This window comes from Ranitomeya imitator, chromosome 2, assembly GCF_032444005.1.
Source record: "Ranitomeya imitator isolate aRanImi1 chromosome 2, aRanImi1.pri, whole genome shotgun sequence".
Lineage (NCBI taxonomy): Eukaryota > Metazoa > Chordata > Amphibia > Anura > Dendrobatidae > Ranitomeya > Ranitomeya imitator.
In genome coordinates, this window is record NC_091283.1 from 61,093,720 (window position 1) to 61,117,383 (window position 23,664).

Below are 23,664 nucleotides of genomic sequence, written 5' to 3' on the forward strand. Positions count from 1 at the left end.
AAAACAATTAAAAAAAAACCTACACGTATTTGGTATCGCCGCGTTCAGAATCGCCCGATCTATCAATTAAAAAAAAGCATTAACCTGATCACTAAACAGTGTAGCGAGAAAAAAATCCGAAACGCCAGAATTAGGTTTTTTCGGTCGCTGCGACATTGCATTAAAATGCAATAACGGGCGATCAAAAGAACGTATCTACACCGAAATAGTATCATTAAAAATGTCAGCTCGGCACGCAAAAAATAAGCCCTCACCCGACCCCAGATCACGAAAAATGGAGACGCTTTTTTTTTTAAGCAAAGTTTGGAATTTTTTTTCACCACTTGGATAAAAAATAACCTAAACATGTTTGGTGTCTATGAACTCGTAATGACCTAGAGAATCATAATGGCAGGTTAGTTTTAGCATTTAATGAACCTAGCAAAAAAGCCAAACAAAAAACAAGTGTGGGATTGCACTTTTTTTGCAATTTCACCGCACTTGGAATTTTTTTCCCGTTTTCTAGTACATGACATGGTAAAACCAATGATGTCGTTCAAAAGTACAACTCGTCCTGCAAAAAAATAAGCCCTCACATGACCATATTGATGGAAAAATAAAAAAGTTATGGCTCTGGGAAGGAGGGAAGTGAAAAATGAAAACGCAAAAACGAAAAAGGGCCGCGACTTGAAGGGGTTAAAGTGTTATTTTTTTTTTTTTTTAAACAGAGACTGATGGTAAGAAAAGCTAAAACCCAGACACAAAAAAAAACAGATAAAGCTTTATTATTCAGCTGATAGCCTTTTATGTGCAAAAAAAAGCCCAAATCGCCTATTCCCACCGACAAAATGGCGGCATCATACTGATGGCGACACGAATCATTCCATAATAGACCTGAGAGAATTACTGCTGTCAGGGGGCGTGGCTGTTCTTCAGGACGAGGCGTGATCTATTTACAAGTTGGGCGTGGCTACAGGAACTTGAATTAAAAGTGGGCGTTGTCGCGCGGGCGCAGACCCACAGAGGAGGTGATTGGTCGGCTTGTGGCCGCGCGTAACGTCCGGTGCAGTCATGTTACCAGTTCTTCCGGAGCACGGGATGGAGGCGGACGGGACTTACGAGCAAGGGTTCGTCGGGATCCGGTTCTGTCAAGAATGGTGAGAGCGGGGTGTGTAATGGTGAACGGCGGTCACTGCGCTAATGCCGCGTCTCACTATGACACTGGGTGGGATATAGTGTGTGACTACAACGGAGGCTTAAAGGGATTGTCCACTCCACTGACCAAACCTCAGTGAGGGACCCGGGAGGGTAAAAAACAAACAATGCTATTATTCTCCAGGAAACCAGCGCTGCTCCTCTGTGCGCCGTCCAGTGCCGGGGCTGCCGCTCTGTGCGCCATGATGCTGAGGGAGAGTCTCCTTTTTTCTTCCTTCTTAAGATGTCCTGCACACACAAACCCCATTGCTCCATTTCTTGTATGCGGGAGTCTGGCAATCCTCTACACAGTATAGCGAGGGGCACACAGGCTCCGCCAGCCCTGCACAGGCTCCGCCAGCCCTGCACAGGCTCCGCCAGCCCTGCACAGGCTCCGCCAACCCTGCACAGGCTCCGCCAGCCCTGCACAGGCTCCGCCAGCCCTGCACAGGCTCCGCCAACCCTGCACAGGCTCCGCCAGCCCTGCACAGGCTCCGCCAGCCCTGCACAGGCTCCGCCAGCCCTGCACAGGCTCCGCCAACCCTGCACAGGCTCCGCCAGCCCTGCACAGGCTCCGCCAGCCCTGCACAGGCTCCGCCAACCCTGCACAGGCTCCGCCAGCCCTGCACAGGCTCCGCCAGCCCTGCACAGGCTCCCCCAACCCTGCACAGGCTCCGCCAGCCCTGCACAGGCTCCGCCAGCGCTGCACAGGCTCCGCCAGCCCTGCACAGGCTCCGCCAGCCCTGCACAGGCTCCGCCAGCCCTGCACAGGCTCCGCCAGCCCTGCACAGGCTCCGCCAGCCCTGCACAGGCTCCGCCAGCCCTGCACAGGCTCCGCCAGCCCTGCACAGGCTCCGCCAGCCCTGCACAGGCTCCGCCAGCCCTGCACAGGCTCCGCCAGCCCTGCACAGGCTCCGCCAGCCCTGCACAGGCTCCGCCGCGGCGCCAGTCTTGCACATCTTCTCCCCGTGTTTGCGTGGGTTTCCTCTGGATTCTCCGATTTCCCCCCACACTCTAAAGACATACTGATAGGGAATGTAGCTTGTGAGCCCCAATGGGGACAGTGATGTCTGTAAAGTTCTGTGAAATATGATGGCGCTATATAAGCAAAGCGTAATAACAGAATCCATCACAACTGCGCTGTTGATGCAGTAAAGTGTTCACACCTTTTTCTGTTTCACTTTTAGCAACAACATGTTATATCCTAAAGAAGACAAAGAGAATCGTATCCTCCTTTATGCGGTAAGATCCAGATCCCTCCGTCCAGAGGCGGTGTGCTGACCTAGATATGCTCGTACATAGCCATAGCCCGGTATTAGGTGCTGCAGACCTCGGGGCGAGTCTTTGATTCGGCAGGATTCCCTGTAGCCGATGCTGCACGTGTAGTAGATGAATGCTCGCTATCATCGCTCTGCTGAGATTCGGGGTGATCCTTGTCCCCATAATCACGTACTTCCACATCGGAGACCCCCAGAACTTCTTACTTATGTATTAATCTTCTGGTTTCAGAATCTGTAGATGTAATGGTGAAAGGGTAACCTCTTTAATGGCAGGAATCCTTTATTGTGTATGGACTGGTTTAACCCTTGTTACTGGAGCAATTTTGTGGCCTCATCAATGAACATCTGTTTTATTTCCAGTGTCGAAACTGTGACTACCAGCAAGAGGCAGATAACAGCTGTATATATGTGAATAAGATCACGCACGAAGTGGAGTGAGTATTTATACTGATGTCGGCGGTCCGTCCTCCGCCGCACGGAGAAAATGGCAGGGGCGACTCCAGGGGGCAAGAGAAAAAGAAGTCGGCGCTCAGACAAATCTGTTTAAGTGACTTTTTGGTTTTTCTCTTGCACCCCAGAGTCGCCCCTACTATTTTCTCCGTAGGCCAGGCAGGGTATTTCATATATTTTATTTTAACCAGTTGATGAGTGGTGGAAGTGGCAGTTAACCCCTTCATGACCCAGCCTATTTTGACCTTAAAGACCTTGCCGTTTTTTGCAATTCTGACCAGTGTCCCTTTATGAGGTAATAACTCAGGAACGCTTCAAGGATCCTAGCGGATCTAAGATTGTTTTTTCATGACATATTGGGCTTCATGTTAGTGGTAAATTTAGGTCAATAAATTATGCGTTTATTTGTGATAAAAACGGAAATTTGGCGAAAATTTTGAAAATTTCGCAATTTTCACAGTTTGACTTTTTATTCTGTTAAACCAGAGAGTTATGTGACACAAAATAGTTAATAAATAACATTTCCCACATGTATACTTTACATCAGCACAATTTTGGAAACAAAGTTTTTTTTTGCTAGGAAGTTATAAGGGTTAAAATTTGACCAGCGATTTCTCATTTTTACAACGAAATTTACAAAACCATTTTTTTTAGGGACCACCTCACATTTGAAGTCAGTTTACGGGGTCTATATGGCTGAAAATACCCAAAAGTGACACCATTCTAAAAACTGCACCCCTCAAGGTACTCAAAACCACATTCAAGAAGTTTATTAACCCTTCAGGTGCTTCACAGCAGCAGAAGCAACATGGAAGGAAAAAATGAACATTTAACTTTTTAGTCACAAAAATTATCTTTCAGCAACAATTTTTTTGATTTCACAATGGTAAAAGGAGAAACTGAACCACGAAAGTTGTCCAATTTGTCCTGAGTACGCTGATGCCTCATATGTAGGGGTAAACCACTGTTTGGGCGCACGGCAGGGCTTGGAAGGGAAGGAGCGCCATTTGACTTTTTGAATGAAAAATTGGCTCCACTCTTTAGCGGACACCATGTCGCGTTTGGAGAGACCCTGTGTGCTTAAACATTGGAGCTCCCCCACAAGTGACCCCATTTTGGAAACTGGACCCCCCAAGGAACTTATCTAGATGCCTAGTGAGCACTTTAAACCCTCAGGTACTTCACAAATTGATCTGTAAAAATGAAAAAGTACTTTTTTTTCACAAAAAAATTTCTTTTCGCCTCAATTTTTTCATTTTCACATGGGCAATAGGATAAAATGGATCCTAAAATTTGTTGTGCAATTTCTCCCGAGTACGCCGATACCTCATATATGGGGGTAAACCACTGTTTGGGCACACGGCAGGGCTCGGAAGGGAAGGCGCGCCATTTGACTTTTTGAATGGAAAATTAGCTCCAATTGTTAGCGGACACCATGTCGCGTTTGGAGAGCCCCTGTGTGCCTAAACATTGGAGCTCCCCCACAAGTGACTCCATTTTGGAAACTAGACCCCCCAAGGAACTTATCTAGATGCATATTGAGCACTTTAAACCCACAGGTGCTTCACAGAAGTTTATAACGCAGAGCCATGAAAATAAAAAATAACTTTTCTTTCCTCAAAAAATGATTTTTTAGCCTGGAATTTCCTATTTTGCCAAGGGTATTGGGAGAAATTGGACCCCAAATGTTGTTGTCCAGTTTGTCCTGAGTACGCCGATACCCCATATGTGGGGGTAAACCACTGTTTGGGCGCACGGCAGGGCTCGGAAGGGAAGGCACGCCATTTGGCTTTTTAAATGGAAAATTAGCTCCAATCATTAGCGGACACCATGTCACGTTTGGAGAGCCCTTGTGTGCCTAAACATTGGAGATCCCCCCCACAAATGACCCCATTTTGGAAACTAGACCCCCAAAGGAACTAATCTAGATGTGTTGTGAGGACTTTGAACCCCCAAGTGCTTCACAGAAGTTTATGAAGCAGAGCCATGAAAATAAAAATAAAAATTATTTTCTCAAAAATGATCTTTTAGCCTGCAATTTTTTATTTTCCCAAGGGTAACAGGAAAAATTTGACCCCAAAAGTTGTTGTCCAGTTTCTCCTGAGTACGCTGATACCCCATGTGTGGGGGTAAACCACTGTTTGGGCACACTTCGGGGCTCAGAAGGGAAGTAGTGACTTTTGAAATGCAGACTTTGATGGAATGGTCTGCGGGCGTCACGTTGTGTTTGCAGAGCCTCTGGTGTGCCTAAACAGTAGAAACCCCCCACAAGTGACCCCATTTTAGAAACTAGACCCCCCAAGGAACTTATCTAGATATGTGGTGAGCACTTTGAACCCCCAAGTGCTTCACAGACATTTACAACGCAGAGCCGTGAAAATAAAAAATCATTTTTCTTTCCTCAAAAATGATGTTTTAGCAAGCATTTTTTTATTTTCACAAGGGTAACAGGAGAAATTGGACCCCAGTAATTGTTGCGCAGTTTGTCCTGAGTATGCTGGTACCCCATATGTGGGGGTAAACCACTGTTTGGGCACACGTCAGGGCTCGGAAGTGAGGGAGCACCATTTGACTTTTTGAATACAAGATTGGCTGGAATCAATGGTGGCGCCATGTTGCGTTTGGAGACCCCTGATGTGCCTAAACAGTGGAAACCCCTCAATTCTACCTCCAACACTAACCCCAACACACCTCTAACCCTAATCCCAACTGTAGCCATAACCCTAATCACAACCCTAACCCCAACACACCCCTAACCACAACCCTAATTCCAACCATAACCCTAAGGCTATGTGCCCTCGTTGCGGATTCGTGTGAGATTTTTCAGCATCATTTTTGAAAAATCCGCGGGTAAAAGGCACTGCGTTTTACCTGCGGATTTACCGTGGATTTCTAGTGTTTTTTGTGCGGATTTCACCTGCGGATTCCTATTGAGAAACAGGTGTAAAACGCCGCGGAATCCGTACAAAGAATTGACATGCTGCGGAAAATACAACGCAGCGTTTCCGCGTGGTATTTTCCGCACCATGGGCACAGCGGATTTGGTTTTCCATAGGTTTACATGGTACTGTAAACCTGATGGAACACTGCTGCGGATCCGCAGCCAAATCCGCACCGTGTGCACATGGCCTAATTCTAAAGGTATGTGCACACGCTGCGGATTCGCAGCAGTTTCCCATGAGTTTACAGTTCAATGTAAACCTATGGAAAACAAAAATCGCTGTACACATGCTGCAGAAAAACTCCACGGAAACGCAGCGGTTTACATTCCGCAGCATGTTGCTTCTTTCTGCAGATTCCGCAGCGGTTTTACAACTGCTCCAATAGAAAATCGCAGTTGTAAAACTGCAGTGAAATGCGCAGAAAAACCGCGGTAAATCTGCCATAAATCCGCAGCGGTTTAGCACTGCGGATTTATCAAATCCACAGCCGAAAAATCCGCAGAGGACCAGAATATGTGTGCACATACCGAAACCCTAACCCTAGTTCTTACCCCAACCTTAGTGGAAGGAAAAAAAAAAATCTTTATTTTATTATTGTCCCTACCTATGGGGGTGACAAAGGGGGGGGGGTCATTCAGTATTTTTTTTATTTTGATCACTGCGATAGGTTTTATCGCAGCGATCAAAATGCACTTGAAACTAATCTGCCAGCCGGCAGATTCGGCGGGCGCACTGCGCATGCGCCCGCCATTTTGGAAGATGGCGGCGCCCAGGAAAGAAGACGGACGGACCACGGGAGGATCGGTAAGTATGATGGGGTGGATCGGAGCATGGGGGGGTAAATCGGAGCACGGGGGGGGGGTGCATTGGAGCATCGGGGGGTGGATCGGACTGCAGTGGGGGTGGATCGGACTGCAGGGGGGTGGATCGGAGTGCAGGGGGGGTGGTTGGAGCACGGGGGAGCGGACAAGAGCACAGGGGGGAGCGGACAGGAGGATGGAGGGGAGCGGAGCAGTCTAAAGGACAGATCGGAGGGCTGAGGGGGCGATCGGTGGGGTGGGGGCACATCAGTGTTTCCAGCCATGGCCGATGATATTGCAGCATCGGCCATGGCTGGATTGTAATATTTCACCAGTTATAATAGGTGAAATATTACAAATCGCTCTGGCAGTTTCACTTTCAACAGCCAATCAGAGCGATCATAGCCCCGGGGGGGGGGGGGGGGGGGGTGAAGCCACCCCCCCCTGGGCTAAACTACCACTCCCCCTGTCCCTGCAGATCGGGTGAAATTGGAGTTAACCCTTTCACCGGATCTGCAGGGACGCGATCATTCTGTGACGCAGCATATGCGTCACAGGTCGGATTGGCACCGACTTTCATGACTCATACGCTGTCACAGGTCGGGAAGGGGTTAAAGGGAACCTGTCACCCCGTTTTTTCAAGAAGAGCTAAAAATAGCGTTAAATAGGGGCAGAGCTGGGCTTTACATTAGTGTATTTTGGAGCCTTTATTCCCCACGTATGCTGCCGAAATACCTTTGTAAAGTCGCCGTTTTGAGCTGTCACTCACGCTGGTCAGTATATTTCAAAAACCTGACCTGCACATCCAAACATAGACTAAGTGTGAACAGGTGCTGAACCCAGAGTCGCCAACTCGTATACAGTTAAGTAAATAAGGCAGCACACTGCAGCGCTAGAACATACAAACTTGAAAAACGAAATTTGAACTGCATTACTGCACTAGAAATATGAGAAATGAGAGCTTTTAGCGCATAAAAATGGCCAATTTTATGTGTACCTGGTAACCTGCGAACTCGGCTTCAGGAAAATGGCCGTCGAGATCGCTATCTGCACACGTGCGGCATCCCGCGGCCATTTTCCTGAAGCCCCGGGAAGCCGAGAAGAACCATCTGCGCACGCGCGGCCTCACAAAGATGGCCGCGCCCACCGATAAACGTCTGAATAGCGCAGATCGCGCTATTTTCCTTGAAGCTGCGCAGTGGATTCGCCACTTGGACATGCGCACACCACTACGCCACCAACGGAGATCTGGGGGAGAAACAGCGCTGTCACCACGCCCATATGACCTGACCAGCGTGAGTGACAGCCCAAAACGGCGACTTTACAAAGGTATTTCGGCAGCATAGGTGGGGAATAAAGGCTCCAAAATACACTAATGTAAAGCCCAGCTCTGCCCCTATTTAACGCTATTTTTAGCTCTTCTTGAAAAAACGGGGTGACAGGTTTCCTTTAAATAATGTTTATTAGAAAGTAATTCCCCAACTTCTCATAAAATGCTTTGGCTGTGCAAAAGTGAACGTTAGGGAAATAAGCAAACTTGGCACGTATGTTCCTGCAATAATATTAACATTTAGTTTATTCTGCAAAGATGGCTGCAACAAAACTGAAAAAATAATAAAGTAATATCCTCCCAATAAAAATAAAGTCCTCCAGAAATAAAACAAGTCATTCCATAGCTACATGAAAAAAATAAAATTGGTCATAACACAAAAGGGTTTCACTCCATCACCAAACAAGGGGTTGTGTCTTAGAAGAGACCTTTTGAGATTGGTCACTGACGCTTATAAAAAGTGGTTCTCCATTCTAGCTCAAGGGCATGGGGGGTCCTAATTTGTAGAAGTCCCTCATGACCAATCTTATCTTGATGAAGCATATAGATTGGGTTTGTTTTAACACTTTTACGGGGTTCCAGGTCCTTTTTGGAAATCGAGAGCTGTAATTTGATTGTTTGCTGTGAGAAATTGCTGCTCTTTTCATGTGTCAGTAGACATCAAGAGGGATTTATTACAATTAGTGCAATGGTGGAGTCACTCACAGCAACCTCAGTTGTTGACATTTTGCTCTCGGCAGTATAAAGCCTCATTCACACCTTAAAGGGAACCTGTCACCCCGTTTTTTCAGTACGAGATAAAAATACTGTTAAATAGGGCCTGAGCTGTGCGTTACTATAGTGTATTTTGTGTACCCTGACTCCCCACCTATGCTGCCGAAATACCTTACCAAAGTCGCCGTTTTCGCCTGTCAATCAGGCTGGTCAGGTCATATGGGCGTGGCGACATCGCTGTTTCTTCCCCCCAGATCTTGCATATCTCTCCGTTGGTGGCGTAGTGGTTTGCGCATGCCCATCTTCTGAATCCACTGGGCAGGAGAAGAAGAAACGCGCGATCGGCACTAATTCCCTGGTGATCTGTGGGGGCGGCCATCTTCCTGAGGCCGCGCGTGCGCATCTGCACACGCGCGGCATCCCGCGGCCATTTTCCTGAAGCCCCGGGCAGCAGAGGACTCCAAATGCGCACGCGCGGCCTCAGGAAGATGGCCGCCCCCACAGATCACCAGGGAAATAGCGCCAATCGCGCGTTTTTTCTTCTCCTGCCCAGTGGATTCAGAAGATGGGCATGCGCAAACCACTACGCCACCAACGGAAAGATATGCAATATCTGGGGGAAGAAACAGCGATGTCGCCACGCCCATATGACCTGACCAGCCTGATTGACAGGCGAAAACGGCGAGTTTGGTAAGTTATTTCGGCAGCATAGGTGGGGAGTCAGGGTACACAAAATACACTATAGTAACGCACAGTTCAGGCCCTATTTAACAGTATTTTTATCCCATACTGAAAAAACGGGGTGACAGGTTCCCTTTAAAAAAAAAAAAGGTGACTGTCACCAGGGATTTTCTCATATGGATAAATTGATGACAAAGCTTCTCCTATACATTGCTTTGTTAATCATGGACAGTACACGGATTGTACGCTGGTGCCATCCACGTGGTGTCCATGATTTTTACCAACCCATAGACTTGTTTTTGCCCTTTTCGTTCGTGATGCCTGAGAAAATGGACGTGTCTGAGTTTTGCAGATACCTGGTCTGCGATCAAACACCTGATTATGAACAGCCCCATAGACTATAATGGGGTTCTATGGATCCAATGCGTATGTGCAACACTGATGTGTGAATGGGGCCTAAGGCTGGTTTCAGAGCTCTGAGCAATACGAACCTTAATATGATCTTATTGCTTGGGTCTCCTGAGCTGTGCGGACCTCCTCATGGGCCTACAAGTGGCTGCTGGCTCAGGCCAGATATTCCTATGATAGCCTGTATAATTTCATGGACCTGTGAAGCCGGCCTAACCTGTGATCTCACTATTTGATGTCATCTCTTCAGTCACTGACTTCCATGTCTTATTTCCCAGTGAGCTGACTCAGATCATTGCAGATGTGTCTCAAGACCCCACACTGCCTCGTACGGAGGATCATCCCTGCGCAAAGTAAGTGATCTTGTCCAGTGAAACCAAAATACGCTCACAACTCCCATTGTGTGCTGTGAATACCTCTCCACTGGATATTCCCTTCTACCTGTATCTTATCACCTTCCTCTCCAGGTGTGGCCACAAAGAAGCCGTGTTCTTCCAGTCTCACAGCGCTCGAGCTGAGGTACACCATACAATTATTTATTTTAAAGCATAGCATTTCCTGCCAACTTCTATTTCTTAAGGTACCTTCACACTGACCAACTTCACAACGATATCGCCAGCGATCCGTGACGTTGCAGCGTCATGGATAGCGATATCGTTGTGTTTGACACGCAGCAGCGATCTGGATCCTGCTGTGACATCGCTGGTCGGAGCAGAAAGTCCAGAACTTTATTTCGTCGCTGGATCACCCGCAAACATCGCTGAATCGGCGTGTGTGACGCCGATTCAGCGATGTCTTCACTGGTAACCAGGGTAAACATCGGGTTACTAAGCGCAGGGCCTCGCTTAGTAACCCGATGTTTACCCTGGTTACCAGTGTAAATGTAAAAAAAAAACACTACATACTTACATTCCATTGTCTGTCGCTTCCCTGCACTGTCAGCGCCGGCCAGCCGTAAAGCAGATTACAGCGGTGACGTCACCGCTGTGCTTTACGGCCAGCCGGCGCTCATAGTCAGTGCAGGAAAGCACAGCGTCGGGGGACAGACACCGGAATGTAAGTATGTAGTGTTTGTTTTTTTTTTTTACATTAGCACTGGTAACAAGGGTAAACATCGGGTTACTAAGCGCGGCCCTGCGCTTAGTAACCCGATGTTTACCCTGGTTACCAGGGGACTTCGCCTAGTTGGTCGCTGGAGAGCTGTCTGTGTGACCGCTCTCCAGCGACCACACAACGACGCTGCAGCGATCAGGATCGTTGTCTAGATCGCTGCAGCGTCGCTAAATGTGACGGTACCTTTAATCGATCAGGAAATCCCTTTGACACCTTCTGGATCTATGGGCTAATTACTGATTGAGAGAAGTGGATATGGTGTAAAGGGATGTTCAGATTGTTACAATACACTATGACCTATGATAACTACTAGATCAGGGAGACCAGAACCAATCGCCAGAATTAAATTGGGCTGCAGTCATGCAGTAAATCTATATAGACCTGAAGGAGTTCTCTACTCTGCCTTATTCATCAGTCGTATAACTATTAAATTAAGTGTCAGCGTTGATGGACAACCATTGCTCCATCTAGTAGCGATCACCTATACCGGGGATAGGTAATTAATACCACACTACCCCTTCAACAGTCTTTGCGCTACTGCTGACAGTGCAGAGGTGGAGGCTTCTGCTGCAGCCATTTTTCTTCAAACCAGATTAGAAGGTGGGAGGATTAAAGGTTTATATATTGAATATTAAAATATTTAATTCTATGCTTTTAAATTAACCCCTTACCGGCATCGGACGTACTATACCGTCCGATGCCGGCTCCCCTGCTTTGATGCAGGGCTCCGCGGTGAGCCCGCACCAAAGCCGGGACATGTCAGCTGTTTTGAACAGCTGACATGTGCCCGTAATAGGCGCGGGCAGAATTGCGATCTGCCCGCACCTATTAACTAGTTAAATGCCGCTGTCAAACGCAGACAGCGGCATTTAACTACCGCTTCCGGCCGGGCGGCCGGAAATGACGTCATCGCCGACCCCCGTCACATGATCGGGGGTCGGCGATGCTTGTATATTGTAACCATAGAGGTCCTTGAGACCTCTATGGTTACTGATTGCCCGTCGCTGTGAGCGCCACCCTGTGGTCGGCGCTCACAGCACTCCTGCAATTCTGCTACATAGCAGTGATCTGATGATCGCTACTGTGTAGCAGAGCCGATCGGGTTGTGCCTGCTTCTAGCCTCTCATGGAGGCTATTGAAGCATGGCAAAAGTTAAAAAAAAAATGTGAAAAAAATAAAAAAAACATAAAAGTTTAAATCACCCCCCTTTCGCCCCAATCAAAATAAATCAATAAAAAAAATATCAAATCTACGCATATTTGGTATCGCCGCGCTCAGAATCGCCCGATCTATCAAATAAAAAAAAGTATTAACCTGATCGCTAAACAGCGTAGCGGGAAAAAAACTCGAAACGCCAGAATTACGTTTTTTTGGTCGCCGCGACATTGCATTAAAATGCAATAACGGGCGATCAAAAGAACGTATCTGCACCGAAATGCTATCATTAAAAACGTCATCTCGGCACGCAAAAAATAAGCCCTCAACCAACCCCAGATCATGAAAAATGGAGACGCTACGAGTATCGGAAAATGGCGCAATTTTTTTTTTTTTTTTTTTTTAGCAAAGATTGGAATTTTTTTTCACCACTTAGATAAAAAATAACCTAGTCATGTTTGGTGTCTATGAACTCGTAATGACCTGGAGAATCATAATGGCAGGTCATTTTTAGCATTTAGTGAACCTAGCAAAAAAGCCAAACAAAAAACCAATGTGGGATTGCACTTTTTTTGCAATTTCACCGCACTTGGAATTTTTTTCCCGTTTTCTAGTACACGACATGCTAAAACCAATGATGTCGTTCAAAAGTACAACTCGTCCCGCAAAAAATAAGCCCTCACATGGCCAAATTGACGGAAAAATAAAAAAGTTATGGCTCTGGGAAGGAGGGGAGCGAAAAACGAACACGGAAAAACGAAAAATCCCCCGGTCATGAAGGGGTTAAGCTGTGTCCCCTTTTAATAATTGCAGTATACAGTAATTTTGTACAACTAAAACCGTTCTCCGTTTTCCTTCCAGGACGCCATGAGGCTGTATTATGTGTGCACTGCTCCCCACTGCGGTCATCGCTGGACAGAGTGATATTTTTCTGGAAGTTCTTAGTTTTTGCTTCTTTTGTATATTTTTTTATTTTTAAATAAATTAATTATTTTACTTAATGTTGCTGATCAGTTCATTTGTGGAGGAATTTCTTAAACCAGTAAGTCACGGTGAGCACTCGTCAAGATTGTATTGTCTGCATCCGGTGGGGATAAGATTTGGGTGGTAGCACGGTGTTGGGTGGAGCAGCATGCCCATCTCTCCTCTGTGAGCCCCGACTCCTCTTTTCCTTAAGTGTTTGGAGAGCAGCGGGTTGTTTGGATGCACCTCAAGAACGTGCAGGGTGTAGGTGTCAGAGCTGGGCGATGTAAAGCCGCACTCCTCGCAGACGTAGATCTTGGAGCGGCGCTGGCGGTAGGCGTAACTCTGGAGGACTCCATGGATCTTGCGCAGATGAGACTCCAATGAGCAGCGTTGGGTAAAGGACTTGTCACAAGCCGGACACTTGTATGGTCTTATTCCTGCAGGAGAAGTTCAGTGGGATCTGATGAGTACGCGGCACAAACAGTTATTACACCAAAAATGTGCATTTATATAAATATAATTGTGGAATGTTGCAGGGTCACAACAATATGATCTAAATTAACTTTCTAGTCTACCAGTTTTATACTTGTAAGGTCAAAAATCCTGCTCTGTCTTTGCAAGGATTGTGCTTTGTACGCTTTCCCTCATACAATCTTAGGCCAGTCTCGTACATCCATGTTTCGCGGTCTGTATACGAGGCTGCGGCGTTCAGCTCAGAAGATCCGTAGCCATTCTGGGCAACGCGGTCTTGAGTACTGACTACAAAATGCAGATTTAGAGAGGCCTAGAATGGATGAATGAGCTAACGATCATTCCTGATTATCAACACGTCATCACTGGACAAAGGAGCAGAATGCTCGATCAGTCCGTTTATGCTGGCAAAAAAAGGGAATGTGCTGCTGACCATTTTAAATGGGGACAGAATGATTGTACCGACGATCCTTCTGTTGCCATCGGTTTGTCATGGCACATGTAAACTAGCTCCGGTCACGTTGTATAGAGTTGATCGGCCCATTTTTATGCACTTAAGCATGTTCTGACATATTGGAGGATGGCTCGGGGAGAATTCTGTGACTCCAAGCGGTTTCTAGAGTTTGGCCGGGCCCTAGGACTCTCCAATGGACGAGTCATTTTAATAGGAGATAACGTCAAAACAAGAGAATATCTCTTTTATTATAAAATTCTGGGTGCCTGCAGACACCACTAGGGAGCGCAATCTCTAGATGGCTGAAAACCAGAGATAAGTCATTAAAAGAAATCAGTCCACCAGTGCTATTAACCTGCAGCCAGCCATCCGTCTAATGTGTATGGTGATGTCCTGACTCTTCTCTGATGACACTTGGAGAAAAATAATCAGTCTATTGGATTTTTACACACTTTTGTTCTCGGGGGAGAAGAGGACCACCTTTACCGGGCAGCAGCTTACATCCTTTTACTTGGCCGAGAATGCACGAGTATGGGGTGAGGGTAGGAGATTCAGCTGACAGGTACACTTTAAGATAATTATTTACAAAGTTAAGAGTATGGTCAGAATGAGACTTATCAAGCGTTGCTGCGGGTGATTGACAGGTCTCTCCCATGTTGTACGGACACGTGGGTACATCTGGAGAGACCTGTCAATCAACTACAGGGGGTAACACCCGACTAGTCTCATCTCTGCCTTTGCAACCACTGGATCTTTAATCTGTTTTTTCCAAGATACTGGAGACTAATACAGACTGCTATAATCGTGTAGTGATTTGTGCTGCAGCAGTTTGGGTCGCATTAATAAAGTGTCAGATCCCTTTACCGTGAGTCAGTAAGTCATTCATAGAAAAGGTGTTAGAAGATGCCAGAATGACTCACCGGTGTGCGTTCTCATATGGCGCTTCAAATCAAATGTGTCATTAAAGCCTTTCCCACAGCAGGGACAGCGATGTCTCTTCTGGATGCTGTGACACTTCAGGTGCCGGGTCAACATGCGCTGGAGCGGAAAGGTCTTCCTGCAAGCACGGCAGGAGTATGGGCCCTAGAAACAAGGAGTGCTTTAGCAATTAGTTAACGTCTGAGGGTTTGTTTTTTGTGGGCAGAAACAGAGAAAAAAATAAATTTTTCCTTCATAATTTGTCTTTTTGGATCTTTTAATTTTTAACATTTCATATGGGCATGTCAGGGGATCCAAAGAGACATTTTATGGTTTTTCTTTTAGGCGTTGCCCCACTTATAATCTATGGGAGAGATGGAGATGCCTCCTGTAAAAGTTCCAGAATTTCAGTGTAACAGATTAATTAACAATTGTAATAAGATTCTACCTGCTCTAATAGAAGGAATATGGACGTACAGTGTTATAGATCCGTGCGTTGCTGTACACCTCACATGGTGCAGGAGACGACGCTGGTCTCGGTGATGGGGGTCCGATAATGGAATCTATTCATAAAAAAGATCAGTTATCTGGACATAGTGCACTGAAAAGATGCAGGATTGGACTATTTACCCCTTTTCCCCCCCCCCACCATTCCGTCAAAGAATCTATCATTAAAAAGATCTTGTGTGCACAGTATGTGGGTATAACACATGTATATAAGGCCGGCGTCACATGGCCACATTACGTACAGCAATTCTGGGACTGACCACAGAGCTCTAGACCCGAACCAGGTGCTGACGAGGCTTTGTTCAGGTTCGGAGTCTCACAGGTGGTCCAGACATTGCATTCTGTGACAGGGTCCCTGCGGATGAGCGAGTGAGAAATCGTCCAACTGATTTTTTTTTTTTTCTAACAGCCATCTGATTTTCTTCTGTGTGTATGATCAGTTTTCTACATCTACACTAAAACATGTACATGATCACATACTTTCCTAGGTGTATAATAGAAATGTATAAAAATCGGATGGTCTGTGTGGGACCCATATATTTTTATTTTTTTATCAAAAAAAAAAACGTTTATCTGAACAGTCGTATTGAATAACCTGAGTCAGTGTGCTGTCCGTGAGCCTTCTGATCAAAAATCAGACAGCATATGGACGATTTATACTCTCATCTGCATGAGTTCAAATAGAATTCAGCCAAATCTGCATAATCCGGTCAGTACAATTCCATTTACAGGTACGTACTGGTGTGATGTAAGACCTGTGCTGTATTTGTGCGCAATGTAAGACCCGTGCTGTAATCTAGGTGCAATGTAAGACCCGTGCTGCATCTGTGGGCGACGTAAGACCCGTGCTGCATCTGTGGGCGACGTAAGACCCGTGCTGTAACTGTGGGCGACGTAAGACCCGTTCTGCATCTGTGGGCAACGCAAGAGCCGTGCTGTAACTGTGGGCGACGTAAGACCCGTGCTGCATCTGTGGACGACGTAAGACCCGTTGTGCATCTGTGGACGACGTAAGACCCGTGCTGCATCTGTGGGTGACGTAAGAGCCGTGCTGCATCTGTGGGTGACGTAAGACCCGTTCTGCATCTGTGGGCGAAGTAAGACCCGTGCTGCATCTGTGGACGACGTAAGACCCGTGCTACATCTGTGGACGACGTAAGACCCGTTCTGCATCTGTGGGCGACGTAAGACCCGTGCTACATCTGTGGGCGACGTAAGACCCGTTCTGCATCTGTGGGCGACGTAAGACCCGTGCTGCATCTGTGGGCGACGTAAGACCCGTGATGTATCTGTGGGCGACATAAGACCCGTGCTGCATCTGTGGACGACGTAAGACCCGTGCTGCATCTGTGGACGACGTAAGACCCGTGCTGCATCTGTGGGTGACGTAAGAGCCGTGCTGCATCTGTGGGCGACGTAAGAGCCGTGCTGCGTCTGTGGGCGACATAAGAGCCGTGCTGCATCTGTGGGCGACGTAAGAGCCGTGCTGTAACTGTGGGCGACGTAAGATCCGTGCTGCATCTGTGGGCGACGTAAGACCCGTGCTGCGTCTGTGGGCGACGTAAGATCCGTGCTGCATCTGTGGGCGACGTAAGACCCGTGCTGCGTCTGTGGGCGACGTAAGACCCGTTCTGCATCTGTGGGCAACGCAAGAGCCGTGCTGTAACTGTGGGCGACGTAAGACCCGTGCTGCATCTGTGGACGACGTAAGACCCGTGCTACATCTGTGGACGACGTAAGACCCGTTCTGCATCTGTGGGCGACGTAAGACCCGTGCTACATCTGTGGGCGACGTAAGACCCGTTCTGCATCTGTGGGCGACGTAAGACCCGTGCTGCATCTGTGGGCGACGTAAGACCCGTGATGTATCTGTGGGCGACATAAGACCCGTGCTGCATCTGTGGACGACGTAAGACCCGTTCTGCATCTGTGGACGACGTAAGACCCGTGCTGCATCTGTGGACGACGTAAGACCCGTGCTGCATCTGTGGGCGACGTAAGACCCGTGCTGCATCGGTGGGCGACGTAAGACCCGTGCTGTATCTGTGGGCGACATAAGACCCGTGCTGCGTCTGTGGGCGACGTAAGACCCGTGCTGCATCTGTGGGCGACGTAAGACCCGTGCTGCATCTGTGGGCGACGTAAGACCCGTGCTGCATCTGTGGGCGACGTAAGACCCGTGCTGCATCGGTGGGCGACGTAAGACCCGTGCTGTATCTATGTGCGTCTTATCTGCCTCCCCACTTTGTTCTATTAAAGGGACTCTGTCACCTGAATTTGGCGGGACTGGTTTTGGGTCATATGGGCGGAGTTTTCGGGTGTTTGATTCACCCTTTCCTTACCCGCTGGCTGCATGCTGGCTGCAATATTGGATTGAAGTTCATTCTCTGTCCTCCATAGTACACGCCTGCGCAAGGTGCAATCTTGCCTTGCGCTGGCGTGTACTATGGAGGACAGAGAATGAACTTCAATCCAATATTGCAGCCAGCATGCAGCCAGCGGGTAAGGAAAGGGTGAATCAAACACCTGAAAACTCCGCCCATATGACCCAAAACCAGTCCCGCCAAATTCAGGTGACAGAGCCCCTTTAAGGCTGGATTTACATGTTGCATATTTGTTACAGATTCTACGCTCTGATTTCCAAGTCAAAATCTGTGCATATTTTCTCACACTTATTCATGAGTTTATTTGATTTATTTTTATTTTTTCTGTGGAAACACACCAAAGATTGCAACATAAAGTCAGGCCAGATGTATAACCTGCGCCCTTAGGCTATGTGCTCAAGACGTCCTTTTCAGGCAGGTCCACTCTGAAAACCGCCCCCCCCCAAAAAAAATACTAAGAAGAATTTACATGCACCTCATAGTGCCTTGCTGTGCACATGTTCAGGCTTTTTTAGCTTATTTTTACCACTTTAGCCATAAAGCAGTAACCTTACCATTCTCCAGGCGGCTTTTGCTTGGAAACCGCTGACTATTGCATATATAATATAAGAAATCTCCAGCATTTTTCTGGTGTCTTCCTCTTGTAAAACTCGGCGGCTATGCTAGAGTCTAACAAAAATGTCAACTGGCGCATAATCTTATGGGTCCCACTGAAATAAATGTGTAAAATTTGCACCAAAAAGGTATAAATTTGCAATAAATAATAAAATAAGTAAATTTAAAAGGGGCAGTAAAAAAAACAATTTCAGCACAATGTCCGCTTCCACGAATAAAAAAAAAAACAACCCCTAGAAGACATTGAATTAAAACTCATCCAATCTCAACATAAAATCTGCAATGTGTGAACACGGCCTAAATTTCCTTTTGATGGTATTGGTGCTGAACATGGATCTTCACTTGTACTGGGGTTTAATGGTAAAATTATACTAATGTGATTGTCCCGTTAACTTGGTTGGATCAGGTTGAACGTGACCTGAAGACGAGGATGCGAGTTGCCAACAAACCACTAGGCTTTGACTAAAGTTTTTGGATACAGATTGGGTTATTGTCTCGTCAAATGGATCCAGTGGTCATAAAATGGCTTCTCTTGGGTGGGGGAAAAAAGGGAGAACCCGAAATCTAAAAGATTGCCGATGCCAAGCAGGCTCTTCTGGTGGTGTCACCCACCAATATCCGGCACTATCCTAAAGCAAAGAGAGGAGTATGGGGCAAATGATTAAAAATGCCTAAAAGAAGAAATCGGCATCCCGGCTGGCGTTACTACTCATACTGCATTTGCATAGCTGGACTGACGCAGCGCTGACATTTATACAGCAGGACGGGACATGACGGCGCTGGTCACAATGTAGACACTGATTGATCATCTTTATCCCTCAGGGCCTGAATACATTGTTTGCCTTCCATACAGTCACCAGGGTAGAGAATACATGAAAGGAAGGAATCCTGAAGGGCTGATCCATTGTGAAGGAGAATAGCCGGGATTTCATCTCATTTGACTGTAACAGTACATTAATGTCTGCCGGTTATCAGTGGCAGACATTGCCGAGTGGTCGCTAACGTTTTATTAATCCTCGTACCATACAATGAGAAGAATAGCAGCAGAGATAGCGATTTGCATGGCTTGCAATAGGATAGCTGCTGATCCAATATGTATAGGAAAATGCATTGGAAATATATTTTTCTTGCTTATATGGTGCCAAAATTTTCTGGAGCTCGTTACAGAAAATCATCCCTCACTGTCCCCACAATCTTAAATCCCCATCAGTAGGTCTTTTGGAGAACATAGAAACCCACGCATTTGTTGTCCTCGGTTGGATGTGAACTGTAAGGCAACATTGCTGACCCCTGAGCCATCCTCTTGTTTTTGGACTCGCTGAGCTACCTTGTTGTTTGTAGATCCCCTAAGACACCCTCTTGTTGTTTTTGGACCTCCTGAGCCAACCTCTTGTTGTTTTTGGACTCCTGAGCCACCCTCTTGTTGTTTTTGGACCCCCTGAGCCAACGTCTTGTTGTTTTTGGACCCCCTGAGCCACCCTCTTGTTGTTTTTGGACCCCCTGAGCCACCCTCTTGTTGTTTTTGGACCTCCTGAGCCACCCTCTTGTTGTTTTTGGACCCCCTGAGCCACCCTCTTGTTGTTTTTGGACCCCCTGAGCCACCCTCTTGTTGTTTTTGGACCTCCTGAGCCACCCTCTTGTTGTTTTTGGACTCCTGAGCCACCCTCTTGTTGTTTTTGGACCTCCTGAGCCAACCTCTTGTTGTTTTTGGACTCCTGAGCCACCCTCTTGTTGTTTTTGGACCCCTTGAGCCACCGTCTTGTTGTTTTTGGACCCCCTGAGCCACCCTCTTGTTGTTTTTGGACCTCCTGAGCCACCCTCTTGTTGTTTTTGGACTCCTGAGCCACCCTCTTGTTGTTTTTGGACCCCCTGACCCACCCTCTTGTTGTTTTTGGACCCCCTTAGCCACCTTCTTGTTGTTTTTGGACCCCTGAGCCACCCTCTTGTTTTTGGACCCCCTGGGCCCCCTCTTGTTGTTTTTGGACCCCCTGAGCCACCCTCTTGTTGTTTTTGGACCCGCTGAGCCACCTTGTTGTTTGTAGATCCCCTGAGACACCCTCTTGTTGTTTTTGGACCTCCTGAGCCAACCTCTTGTTGTTTTTGGACCCCTGAGCCACCCTCTTGTTGTTTTTGGACCCCCTGAGCCACCCTCTTGTTGTTTTTGGACCCCTGAGCTACCCTCTTTTTGTTTTTGGACCCCCCTGAGCCACCTTCTTGTTTTTGGACCACCTGAGCCACCCTCTTGTTATTGGACCCCCTGAGCCCCCCTCTTGTTGTTTTTGGACCCCCTGAGCCCCCCTCTTGTTGTTTTTGGACCCCCTGAGCCACCCTTTTGTTGTTTTTGGACCCCCTGAGCCACCCTCTTGTTGTTTTTGGACCCGCTGAGCCACCTTGTTGTTTGTAGATCCCCTGAGACACCCTCTTGTTGTTTTTGGACCTCCTGAGCCAACCTCTTGTTGTTTTTGGACCCTTTGAGCCACCCTCTTGTTGTTTTTGAACCTCCTGAGCCACCCTCTTGTTGTTTTTGGACCCCCTGAGCCACCCTCTAGTTGTTTTTGGACCTCCTGAGCCACCCTCTAGTTGGTTTTGGACCTCCTGAGACACCCTCTAGTTGGTTTTGGACCTCCTGAGACACCCTCTAGTTGGTTTTGGACCTCCTGAGACACCCTCTTGTTGTTTTTGGACCTCCTGAGCCATCTTGTTGTTTTTGGACTCCCTAAGCCACCCTCTTGTTATTTTCGGACCCCCTGAGCCACCCTTTTGTTGTTTTTGGACCCCCTGAAACACCCTCCTGTTGTTTTGGGACCCCCTGAACCTCCCTCTTGTTTGTGGACCCCCTGAACCACCTTCTTGTTTTTGGACCCCTGAGCCACCTTCTTGTTGTTTTTGGACTCACTGAGCATCCATCTTGTTGTTTTTGGACCCCCTAACACACCCTCTTGTTGTTTTTGGACCTCCTGAGCCTCCCTCTCGTTGTTTTTGGACCTCCTGAGCCACCATCTTGTTGTTGTTTTTTGGATTTCCAGAGCCACTCTTGTTGTTTTTGGACCCCCTGAGCCTCCCTCTTGTTGTTTTTGGACCTCCTGAGCCACCCTCTTGTTTCACACCCCTATGTTACAATCATATCAATCTTTGGCTAGGTTCCCACAACCATATGTTCGATGCAAGTGATGTCCATGAAAAAAAAACCTGACGGCACACAGACCAATGTCATTCAATAGGTCTGTTCACATGACCCGTGTTTTCTTGTTTTTTTCCCCCACAGATCGAATGTCTATGTAAAAAAAAGCACAGCCCACACTATTCTCTTCCATATTTGGGATGACACTCATCTAGTCAAATCTATAAAAAAAAAAATTGCATCCCATACAGATAAACCATATGGCATCTGATTTTATGGACACTAATTCAATATAGGAAACTGTATTTGGTCTTGTAATTTTCTTTTTAGCAGCTCATGTATAAAAACTGATGAGAGAACAGATGAAAAATCTTACTTTTTTTTCCAGGATGAGAAATCAGACAATGTTTTAAATGTTGGTGTGACCTTAGCCTGTGCCTTCCGTCTATAATGCATCAGTCAGACAAAATGTACAAAATGAGAAACTTTATGTAGCTAAGAGATCTACAATTGTAGGTGTAAAGCCTCCAAGGCAAATTTTTTGGCATGAAAAATTAAAATTCAAGCTTTTACTACCTATTAAACAGTAGAAAATGGACATCACAAGGATGAAACACAGAGAACATCCATGTGCAATTTTTTTTTTTAATAGGCCTGATTCATCAAAGCACTTATTCCAGTATTCTTTGAAGTCGTACAATTTTGGCGCACATTGAGGCTCCACTAAAACTTTGTGACTTTTGGTGCTCTAACGCCATTTTCACCCAGCTCCGCCGAAATGGGTGGGACGGGGGCACAGTCACTGCCACTCATGAAATTCATGATGAGCTGCGGCATTTGCGATGCCACAAATCTTACTCCAGCAGAGACTGGGTTAGGATCTATAGTGAGGCGCTCATGGACTTGTGCGCCAATTCTGATTCATGTGCACCTTTTCATGACTCAAAAGTGTCTCACTTCAGCACAGCTCTTTATCAAGACTAGGGATGAGCGGACCTGAACTTAAATATTCGGCGTTTGCACCGGACCGTTGCTGTACGGTGCCATATGCCAAACACGATCTTTCCACGGAAATCTGTTGCGATGTTCGGAGTTCCGAAGAAGAGAGTGAGAGAGACAGAGAGAGAGACTTTTGGTTCAAAAGTCCAGGTTCCAATTATTTTCAGTGGGGTTCGGTTTCTGGATCAAGTTTAGGTACAGTTCTAGAGCCCAAACAGAACTTTGGAATAAAGTGAGGGTCGGGTACAAAAACCCGAACTTCCATGGGTCCACTCAAACTTGAGATTACCCCTTTATCTTTCATAGAAATTTGGAAACATTCAGAAATGTTAATAAAGGAGATGGAGTCAGATTATCGATTCTGCATCTCTAGAGGAAACCATCAAAATAGAATATTAGAAGTGCCACCATCTGCGTAAGCCTAGAAGAACATTGTCGGAGCCTTCCATGGCACATCGACTCCATATTACCAAAACACAAAGCCAACATTCAAGAGTAAATGAAATCCAAAGCCTTCAACAGATCTACGCTCATAAACCAGAGCACCAACAATCCTGGCACAGGGTTATAATAGTTTTGTCATCTGTCGTGTTTCATTTTTTAAGGAAATATTTGAGAAATGATCTTTTTTATCTGGTGATGGTACCACTCCTATCCATTGCCTGTGCAACTTGGCCACACTCCTGCCCACATGGTCTGGAGTGGCACTTTTCTGCATTAAAAAAAACTTTTTTTTTTTTTTTTTAAGGTCAATAACCAATTGTGATCCCAATTTCATTAGGGATCGGACTTACCTGGGATATAGAGATCCCCTCTTTCAGCATCCGTAAGATGCCCCCATCCTGTGACCCCCATAACCATTCGTTGTCTCTTTACCAAGAATGAACGAGGCATATTCCTGATTGAAAAAATATATTTAAAAAAAAAAGTCCTTAAAAATAGAATTAAAAAAATAAAATCACTTTTGCAAAAAAAAAAAAAAGTTGTAAAATACCGTAGGCAACTTTTTCATTCTTTTGGGATCTCTGCCTGGTTGACCTACCTGGGTAGGGTCCAATATCAGAGAGGCCAGGAAATCAGTGCAAATGCTGCTGGGGGGAGATTCTGGCTGTGGGAGATTTTAGGACCTACACGCTCCTCTTATCAGCTTCTGATCATTTGAATGTCCCAGAAGTTTGCATAT

General features: G+C 46.6%; 2 protein-coding genes across 2 annotated transcripts; one reads left to right on the forward strand and one right to left on the reverse strand.

Moving 5' to 3' along the window:
* Window positions 1–1,020: 1,020 nt before the first annotated feature.
* POLR2I (RNA polymerase II subunit I) lies at window positions 1,021–13,047 on the forward strand. Its single transcript, XM_069746839.1, has 6 exons — window positions 1,021–1,136; window positions 2,361–2,415; window positions 2,814–2,887; window positions 10,057–10,131; window positions 10,246–10,297; window positions 12,908–13,047. The coding sequence occupies exons 1-6, from the start codon at window positions 1,051–1,053 to the stop codon at window positions 12,968–12,970; spliced, it is 405 nt and encodes a 134-aa protein (XP_069602940.1). The 5' UTR covers window positions 1,021–1,050; the 3' UTR covers window positions 12,971–13,047.
* Window positions 13,048–13,093: 46 nt separating this feature from the next.
* OVOL3 (ovo like zinc finger 3) lies at window positions 13,094–23,375 on the reverse strand. The gene is made up of 4 exons (XM_069754484.1): window positions 23,276–23,375; window positions 15,363–15,418; window positions 14,858–15,020; window positions 13,094–13,449 (listed from the first exon to the last, which is right to left on the reverse strand). The coding sequence occupies exons 1-4, from the start codon at window positions 23,373–23,375 to the stop codon at window positions 13,094–13,096; spliced, it is 675 nt and encodes a 224-aa protein (XP_069610585.1).
* Window positions 23,376–23,664: the final 289 nt, after the last annotated feature.

What these genes read in the sequence shown, in the direction of transcription:
- OVOL3 (XM_069754484.1), bottom strand. Translation starts at nt 23,375, where the DNA reads ATGCCTCGTTCATTCTTGGTAAAGAGACAACGAATGGTTATGGGGGTC. An exon ending in CGTCTCCTGCACCATGTGAG is followed by an intron (nt 15,021 to 15,362) that starts GTGTACAGCAAC and finishes CCTTGTTTCTAG; the next exon opens with GGCCCATACTCCTGCCGTGC. An exon ending in CCATATGAGAACGCACACCG is followed by an intron (nt 13,450 to 14,857) that starts GTGAGTCATTCT and finishes CTTCTCCTGCAG; the next exon opens with GAATAAGACCATACAAGTGT.
- POLR2I (XM_069746839.1), top strand. Translation starts at nt 1,051, where the DNA reads ATGTTACCAGTTCTTCCGGAGCACGGGATGGAGGCGGACGGGACTTAC. An exon ending in GAGGATCATCCCTGCGCAAA is followed by an intron (nt 10,132 to 10,245) that starts GTAAGTGATCTT and finishes CTTCCTCTCCAG; the next exon opens with GTGTGGCCACAAAGAAGCCG. An exon ending in CTCACAGCGCTCGAGCTGAG is followed by an intron (nt 10,298 to 12,907) that starts GTACACCATACA and finishes TTTTCCTTCCAG; the next exon opens with GACGCCATGAGGCTGTATTA.